General features: G+C 33.5%; 1 protein-coding gene across 1 annotated transcript in view; it reads left to right on the top strand.

Annotated features, from left to right (window-relative positions):
- MYCBP2 (MYC binding protein 2, E3 ubiquitin protein ligase) overlaps positions 1–9,930 on the top strand; it is a 253,516-nt gene that overhangs the window by 64,588 nt on the left and 178,998 nt on the right. Inside the window, 2 exon segments of the mRNA XM_015558101.1 lie at positions 3,136–3,243; positions 9,696–9,815. Of these exon segments, the coding sequence (XP_015413587.1) occupies positions 3,136–3,243; positions 9,696–9,815 (228 nt within the window).

Here is a 9,930-nt window from a genome sequence, read left to right as displayed (position 1 = left end):
TGCATTTCTAAATGGTTTTTTTTTAATGCTTTTGAGGTCCTCACTAAGTTCCTTGAGCATCCTTAGAACCAATGTTTTGAACTCTGCATCTAGTAGATTGCTTATCTCCATTTTGTTTAATTATTTTTCTGGAATTTTGTTCTGTTGTTTCATTTAGGCCATGTTTCTTTGTCTCCTCATTGTGGCAGCCTCCCTGTGTTTGTTTCTATGTATTAGGTAGAGCTGCTACATCTCCTAGGCTTAATAGCTTGGCCTAATATAGTAGATGTCCTGTAGGTTCCAGAGGCACAGCCTCCTTGATCACCCCAGCTGGCACTTGTGGTGGGCTCCCCATGTGGTCTGTACATCCTCCTATTGTAGTTGAGTCTTGATTGCTCTTGGCATGTCAATGGGAGGGATTTATCCACGCCAGTCAGCTGCAAGGACTGGCTGTGACCTCCTGCCTCCTTGGAGGTTCAGCTGTGCAGGGGCCTACTACACAGAGCGGAATTACTTCATCAGGGCTCTGATACCCACTGAGTCTGCCTTGAGTGTGTTGCTTATGGAGATGGTTGGGTGGTGGTGCTTTGACGTGGTCTGAAGCTGTCAACTGGGTGTGCTGGCTCTGGAGCCTTCCAGGTGGTGCAGGCCAAGGTCAACTGCTGCCTGTGTTCTGCCCAGGGCCACCAGGCATAAGCTACAAAGCGATCTGCAGACGGCTGCTTCTTGTGTTTGAAGGTGCCCAGGCAAGGCCAACCTGTGAACCAGGTAAGGCCAGCTGCTTCTAGTGCCAGTCCTGGGGCCACTTAACTAGAGTACAGGGCTTGCTGAGACCAGATGCTGCTCATTTGAGAGACTTTAGTTAAATCTGAAGAATGAGCCAAGACAGGCCATTCCAATGGGAAAGCCGTTGGAAACAGCTTGGGTGGGCCTGAAAGTTGGGTGAGCAGGGTTTCAGGGAATCAACAGTGTGCTGTAAACCCTATGTGCCAAGTTGATGGAGCCTCAGATATGGCTCTATAAGGGAGGGCTCATCAAGGGAATAAAGACTCTGTCAGCACTTCTGTCTGGGAGAAAGCTGTCCCTCCAGCTCTCACTCTGATCCCAAACAACTCAGTTCCTCCCTGTATGTCTCTGGTGCCTTTCAAGCTACTGTCGCTGTGATGGGGCTCAGAGGAAGTGACTCTGTGTGCTGGCCCTTTAAGAGGAGCTGCCTGGGACTGCAGCAGCCCTTAGTCTCATTCAGCCTCAATCCCCACTGCTTTTCACAGGCAGAAGTTAAGGGTTCTTACTTCCTGGGACTGGGACCCCATGCTCCTCAGGGGGGACCTCCTCAGCCAAGGTATCCCTCCTGATTTTTATCCACCACACATGGTTGTGGGACCACCCCATTGTGAGCCTCCGCCTCTTGTACCAGTCTCAGTGCGGCTTCTTCTTCCATTTCTTAGCTGTAGGACTTGCATTCAGCCAGATTCAGGTGGTTCTGAAAGAGGGTTGTTCAGTATTTTAGTTGTAATTTTGTTGTGGTTGTGGGAGGATGTGAGTACTGCATTTACTTATGCCGCCATCATGGTTCCTCCCCATTTACTACATTTTAAAAAGAGCTCAATTTAAATAGCTTTAGTCTAAAAAGAATTGATACTGTATTACTGGGAAATAATACTGGGTGGGGCAAAAGTAGTTTTACAGTGTTTATGTGCAAAATAATACAGTAATAAATAATACAAAGCATAAACTTTTGCATACTCAAAACTGTCGACCTACTTTTGCCTCATACGTTATTGGATTAGCATATTTCTTTGTAATAATCATAGAATATGTTTTTTATTCTTGTCTGTATAGAACTGGTACTGCTTGTATTTTTATCTATGTCTAAAGACATAATGAAATATATTTTCTGTACCCATTTTTAAATGTTTATAAAGGGTATTTTGGTATTTTAATTTGACATTTGTCAAATTTTATAAATGGGCAGTAATTTTGTTTTAATTCATTGTTAGAAAAAGTAATTATAGCTGAAGATCTCTAGAGAATTATGAAGAAAATTGCTTAAATTAAAAATGTTCACTGTTTTACAGTATGTAATGTCAATTTTCTTTTCAAATACTTCTTAACTGTCAAATTTAGAGTGTTTTGAAATTTATAGGCATATTGCTAAAACTTAAGGAAGCTGCAGTTCTGTTCTATTAAAAAAAAGAACTGAAAATTTAAGGTATAATTTAAAGTTTCCTTTCTTTTCAAGGGGAAAAGCAATTTTTAAATTTTATTGAAATTAATTTGGCTACACATTTTTTTCATTGAATACTAAAAAGTGGAAATAATGGTGCTCTATGTGACTACTATGTATTTGTGTATGTTTATGTATGTACATAGTGGAGCTTCAGAAGGAAATTATTTTATGAGAGATGACTACTGTTCCACAAATGTTACTGGGTTTAGATTCCCCTCCTTAGCAACAATATGAAGCTCAGTTTATCCTTGTTTCTGATTTTGTGTATGTGGTTAAAGAAATTATAAAGTTAGATTTAATGTTTTTAGAAAGTTATATAAGTGTGTATGCAATCATACTAAATTTTTTGTGTGTTTTTTTGTTTTGGCCGTCTTGTTTCCTTACTTCTGTGACAGAATGTAGTGAAGTCAGTAACACTTGCCTTAGTTTTGTAGTAAGACTGATATGGACATTAAATCTTCAAGACCCAATTTAAATTTAATCCTGAATTTAAAAATTAGTTAGTTTTTGGCATTGCAGTTTATTTCATTGCAGTATGAAAGATATTTTTTAATGATCGTGTAGATTACTAAGTTTGAATATATATAATGTTAAAATATTTGTAAGGTAAAATATTTCATTTATTCTGTTTGAACTTTCTAATTGTTTACTTGAGACTGATAGTAGCTACCTGATAATTTTATAAGTATAGAAGATAGAATTTGTACTGTATAAACTAAAGACATTAAAGATATTAAAACTTGTGTGTGGAATGGTAAATAGGTTATGGTTGGGGGTGGGAGAGTTAATGTGGGGGAATTGGGAGAAAAGTATGATGTCTAAAACAATAAGGAATAAATTTCCATGCTTTTTAGTTTGACTTTTTTTCATTGTAGTGTTTTCATTTTGTGAGCTTTTCTATGCACATACAAAATGTTTCTCCTCAGGCCCCCTTGTATTTGCTGGTCCTATTTTTATGAACCATCGAGAACAGGCTCTAGCCAGACTCAGATCCCATCCAGCACAGCTAAAGCATAAACGGGACAAGCACAAAGGTATTTGGTCTTCCTTATCACTAGGTGGGACACTTTCCCAATTTCTTCCACTCATTTGAGTTTCATCTCGGGGAAAATGCACAAACCTAATTCTTCCACTTTGCTTCTCTCATTACTATATATAGCCTGAGGAGAAAGAACATGCTGAATGTTGTACTGTTTGTTGATGACTATCAATCTTATTTCTTTTTTTGTTGTTAAATTTAAGACATTTTATGGTATATCTTTTTCTTTTCCATTTCTTTTCAATTTTCAGACAGTTAAGGGAAGGTGGAAAAAGTAATTATTGCTTCCTATTTTTATCCTTTGTTATGTTCTTAATTGACTGCCATCTGGCATTTTACTTGTTTAAAATGCTGTTTATTTGCTTTAGAATTAACAAAACTCCTCAATTCAATTATAAAGTAATAATGAGTTGACTGCGATTAAGCTTTTCCATTGTTTTAATATTAAAGTTTATGTTTTAATATACAACACACATGACTTACTTGATAGTGGAGGGTTAAGTAGTGATAGGTGTAAGAAACACTTATGTGGACCTACTATAGATCTCAGAAAATGACAGAAGTCTAAAAAAGTTGGTGAGGAAGCTGTTTATGCAAAATTCTTTGAGGTATCAGAGTTATATATTAATTAAAAATATATAAAGCAAGCTTATTTACTTTTAAACCACAGATTACGAGTCAACTAAGATCAGGAAGGAATTGAATGTTGAGAATTTATAAATTGATATATAAATTCTGCCTTGATTCCTAGCATGTGAACCAGGGGTCTTTGACTAGTGAAACTTATACTTGCTATTTTCTTTAATGCCTGAGATAAATACCACCAAATAGAAGAGAAAGTTTTAAAATCACACATTCTATATAGTCAAATTTATCTAATGTGTCTGCCTTAAAATTTTGGGAGGTTGCAAAACTATTATAGACTAATTTTATTTTTAAACTTTCACATAAAATATAATCAACTTTAATTTTTTTAAAAATATATTTTATTGATTTTTTACAGAGAGGAAGGGGGAGGGATAGAGAGTTAGAAACATCGATGAAAGAGAAACATCGATCAGCTGCCTCCTGCACATCCCCCACTGAGGATGTGCCCGCAACCAAGGTACATACACTTGACCGGAATCGAACCTGGGACCCTAGAGTCCACAGGCCGACGCTCTATCCACTGGGCCAAACTGGTTAGGGCAATCAACTTTAATTTTATTTGTCTGTCTCACTTTGTCAGTTTGCCACTCAAAGCAAAAGCCAAAGAGACAAAACCCCTGTTTTTAGTACAAAAACAAGTAGAGCAATCCTTAAGATGCTTTATTTACTGAGTGCTGTAACAATACCATAAATATTTAAATATAAAGAATGATATTTGGGATATGCTATGAAAAAATACTTTAGTATTTACCAGACTCTCCGATCTTATATTTTCCACTATGCCACTAATTAGAACAGATACTCTCAGTGTTTCCCCCTCTGCCCCTAATTATAGAAAAGTGAAGGTTTTCCAATGCTTTACCCGAGGTTAAATATTGACAATACACAAAACAATTTAAAACTTTTTTCAGCTCCATGTTTTAGCTCCTTGTGGACAAACATCTTTATTTCTTTCCAAAAGTTTAAAATGAAATGCCAAATGAAGACTAAGGTTACAAATTTAAAACACATTTTACATTTTCAAATTGATTAGCTGTAGAAATTACTCAACAATAGGTAGCCCTCCATCTTTTCTGCCACAGGGTTATTTCATAACAAGACTCTTTGTTTATTCGTGGCAGCCTTTTTGGAAGGACTTATTTTATAGTATGGTGGAGGGCCAGTTTTTTTTTTAAATCAGATTTTTTGGTTTCATTGTATGAAACAATTTATCCCTTTACCACCAAAATTTAAAGTAATGGTGCCCTATTTTATATAAAGAGTATTAACTCGTTCTAACTAAATTCTAAATACCCATAAATTCCCTCTCTCTTACCCCTATAGCATTCACTATTAGTAACTGGCATTTAATTATCTAACTATTCACTGCTTTTTACTCTTGATACATATACTGTCTTTTTTAAAAAAATTATTGGTTGACTTTTTAAATTTTTATTTTTAGAGAGTGAGAGAAAGAGACAGACAAACATTGATTTATTGTTCCACTTATTTACCCATTCATTGGTTGATTCTTGTATGTGCCCTAGCCAGGGATTGAACCTGTAACTTTGCATAGCAGGATGATGCTTTAACCAACTAAGCCACCTGGCCAGGGCATAGTCAGTATTTAATAATATTTTTTCTCTCTCTTTTTTTAACCCTATTTGTCTTCCATTGAAAAATTCACTATATTAATTGCTGTGTTCTGTTTTACAATCAGTTATGTTGATGGTACAAGTTGTGGGATGATGATAATTAAAATTTTCTAGATTATGATTTTTTGTTTGGGGGTGTATGGAGGGTAAGCACTGTGGATTTATTGTTAACAGGAGTGAGTTCTAAGATGGAATGTTGGAGAGCTTCTGGCTGATTGGAAAGAATTCAGAGAAGGTCATGGAATCCATCCTATGCAGGCAAATTTTGATTAGAGGCATACTAGAGTATTCAAGGCTGAATCAATAAGTATAACATATAATCCATGTAACATATAGTAAGTTATTTTTTAAATGTAACCATAGACTATATTTCAAACAGATATCTAGATTAATATATATATTTTTTAGCAGTTTAGTGCCTTACATATAAAAGGATATTAACATAATATTTTAGTTAGGAACATCTGAATTGTTCTGGAGGTAGTCTTGAAAGGCCTTAGTTTTAATCCTAAATTTTTCATGTACAAGAACTGTATGGCCATTCATAAATTTCTTAAATTTTTTGGCTTTAGTTTTCTTATTTTAAAAATAAGAATGATAATTTCTGACTATGTTGGTATGAAGATTAAATTAAGATACAGATGTGGATGTATATACATACATGTATATATATTTTGCAAATAGAAATCCTCTATGAATACTTTAATTCTTTAAATTGAATTCTTTGCTTTCTCTTTTATTATTATTCTAAAGTTACAAAATTTGAGATTTGTTAAATACACAGTAAGTTTATTTTTTCAAAAAAGTTTAAAATGTAAGTCATTTGGTGGTGGTAAAATGCATGAGCCTTATTTTTTATCAGTCTCTAAAACTGCTCTATTTATAAGCCATAGTTTTCCCAACTGCAAAATGCAATAACAGTACCTATATCATCAGATTATTGTATTGACTAAAGAAAGCAACAGTAGTGAATATTGATTGAGCACTTTCCGTACATTATTTTACTTAATCTTCATAAGAGCCTTGTGAGGTGTTGTACCATTATTGCGATTTAATAGATGGGAAAGCTAACTAAGACTTACAAAATCCAGTCATCATACAACTAGCGAATAGGAGAGCCAGAATTCCAATCCAGGTCTCTTAGGCCCTAGTGCCCCAAAGCACTTATCCACCGTGCTATTTAAGTTTTCAGTGTATAGCACAGAGCCAAGTGGTGAGCAAATTGTACTTACTACTGCTTTGCTCTTTTATTTAGTGATTTTGCTTAAGTACTCACTGTGTTCTATATACATTTTGTGATATACATGACCATAAGGTTACCCCCAAAATAAATAGATTTAAATAAAAATTAAAATAAGTTGGAGTCCTTTAGATACTGAGTCTTTTCTCTATGTATGTATACAAATGTGCATGAACTATATATATATACATATACATATCCAAACAATATTTAAGATACATCTGTCAAAACTTTATTATATCTGTCAAAAACTATTATAATTTCAATATCATATAATGTATATATGAACCTACTTATATTAGGGAAAATATAGATATTCTTATACCTAAATTGTCACTTACAAGAATATTCAGAACAATGATTTTTCATTCAAATGTGAGATTAATTTTACTGCTGCTTATTAACACATTACTGAATAATGAACTTGAGCAGAATTAATCTCCTTGAGTTTCACTTGGAATTTACACTAAATTTTTGCCTACTTATTAGGCACATTTTTTATAAACTTTAATAAATTTCTAAATTATTAGAATTGTATTGGATTTAATTGACATCAATTACAGATATCTTTTTAATTCTGCCACTGATGCTGATAATGAGCAAAAGCCTCATCCTTATTTTTTTGCTTCTTAACCAACTATAATAATATTTTAACCAACTATAATAATTGAGAAATTATATAGATACAGGTTTGTTTAGATGAACTTGAACAGAATGTTTCTAGTATTATTTTTACTTTTAAATACTAGCTGAAACTCTTTTAATCACTATGGTTTTAATCGGTAAATTACTAGGCTTTTTTTTCTCCTTCCCTGATGCTATGTCTCTATTGTGGGATTTGTATCTATATTTAATCTCTGACTTAAAGAAGAGAGCAAATTGCTAAATTCAGAGGTAAAAGATTGTACTAGGCCTCAATCCATTTATATAAAGTGGAATGATACTTGTAATATTGAATTACTTACGTTTGGTAACATCATATGAACACAATTCGTTTTCTATGTTAAATCAGATTTGGTTTTAGTAATTAGATATTTTTAACAATGTAGATAAAGGTGTGAAATTTCTATACATCTTTCATCTTTTTTAAATAGTCTTTGGAAGCTGGTTGTTTCTTTTGTATTGGCCTTTGTTTATGTTTAACCATTCCACTGTCTTTCCAAGTTGAGGAGTCTTTGAACTATTTTGTTTTGGGTCAAGTGAAACTAAATGTTGTAATCTTTTTTTTTTTTTTGTAGTCCATCCAGTCTTGTCAAACCCACATAAGATAATTTAGCAAAAGTGGAATCGTATTCTTTATCCTATTAAAGTAAAACCTCTCACTAATTCAGAATTTATTATACTACAGATGCAGTATTTGTGATCTTTTTTGAGTAAAAATTCAAAGTAATTTCTTCCTCTGAATTTTCAGGGTCATACTTATAAGGGGAAACCTGTCTAAAATCACTAGCTTTTCAAACCAAGGGCTCAAGAAATGAAGGATTCCTTCAACGTGCCTTCAACCTCTGGGTCGAGCAATTAATTCTTGTATGTTAAAGGACTTTTATGTTTATGGTACATTTTTATGTAATATAGGCCTATTTTGAGTTATAATGTAGGTAATCACCTTTCATTTATTGTAGCATTTAGTTTATAATCTGTACTGCTTCCAGGTAATAAAATTGAATTTTTTTCTTAAATGTTCTATGACTGAGACCTTTTCAGGAAGTCATATAGGCCAAACCTTTCAATGTTATTCCGAATTAGTGAGGTTTTACTGTCCTAGTGTTATAAGGAGTGGAAAGCTTTTTAGAACGATAGTCATTTTGTTATAGAAAGGAAAGTCATAATTTAGGCCAATTTGGTCTGACCTGGCTATTACTAATGTGAGAAATAGGAGATAAAAAAAGAAAGGATAACATGAACATGATTTGATCTTATTCTGTTTAGCTTTCTAAAATGGGCAAATGTAGAATTAAAAATGTGTGTGTCTGTAGATCCACATGTTTACCTGCATGTTATATAGATTTGTTTAGAGTTGCTATGCCACAGTAGAGTGGCTTAGATTGATATTTATTCCAAGGAATAAATTCCTTATACAAATGTACAAGGAATTTGAATCTTGATGATACAGAGGTCATGTTTTAGTGATGTGTAGTTTTAGATTAGGAAAAATAGATTACCTCCCTTTTTTATGCATTCTAAATTAAAATATTTATATTCTGGTGTGTGTTTTTTAACTTTATAGTTAGAATGCCAGAATATTAAAATCAAATGTAGAAATCAGAGAAGGTGTAAAGCAAGCTTAAGAGAGGAAATTATAAGAAGGGAAGAGGAAAAAAGAAATGAAAGCAGAAAGATTTGGTTGAGAGTAGTTAGTGGTTGGGGGCCAGAAGGTGGGACAAGGAAAAAGAATGAGCTAGTTAGTGTTCATACATTTTTTAAAGTTTAATTGAGGTTAGCAATACTGATAGATAGGGTAGCCTTTCTAAGATTGGGAAATATAAGTTATTTTTGAGTCAACTAGGAATTTTTTTTAATGACTAGTACTAACAATATCACTAAGTATAAAATAATTGTTAAATGACATTGCATGCAGTTATTTTTTGTGCAAACTAAAATTTCCCATACAAATTATTATATTTGTAATTTTATTTTTATAACACATGGATTTATTTATATAACTGATTAGCTTAATAGGTTTTACTCATAATTAGATTTCTGTTTTTATTGATTTAGCGATATTTGCAAGCAGAAATGTATAGTACTATATCTCTTCAAAATTGCTTCTTTGCAGGTAGATTCTTGATCTATCACTTCTAACAGTTGCAGATTCTTCTTGCTTGTTCCTTTTAACATTTTTCTCTTGTTCTTCCATAGTAATCTGATTTAAAATTTTATTTTGAAGATGAATAATGGCTTACTTACAAATTATAACACTTACAGATGGAAGTGGAGAACGAGGAGAAAAGGATGCAAGCAAAATCACAACATATCCTCCAGGCTCTGTGCGATTTGATTGTGAGCTCCGGGCAGTACAAGTCAGCTGTGGATTTCACCATTCAGGTAGCAGCTGGAACTTTAGGGTATAACTGCATTTTTACAATTGTGCTAAATCAATTATTTGTTTAGTAGAGACCAGTGGTCAGCAAACTCATTAGTCAACAGAGCCAAATATCAA

Source organism: Myotis davidii, unplaced genomic scaffold (assembly GCF_000327345.1).
Source record: "Myotis davidii unplaced genomic scaffold, ASM32734v1 scaffold268, whole genome shotgun sequence".
NCBI classification, from domain to species: Eukaryota; Metazoa; Chordata; class Mammalia; order Chiroptera; family Vespertilionidae; genus Myotis; species Myotis davidii.
The sequence above is the reverse complement of the archived record's forward strand: the minus strand, read 5'-3'. Positions and strand labels throughout refer to the sequence as shown.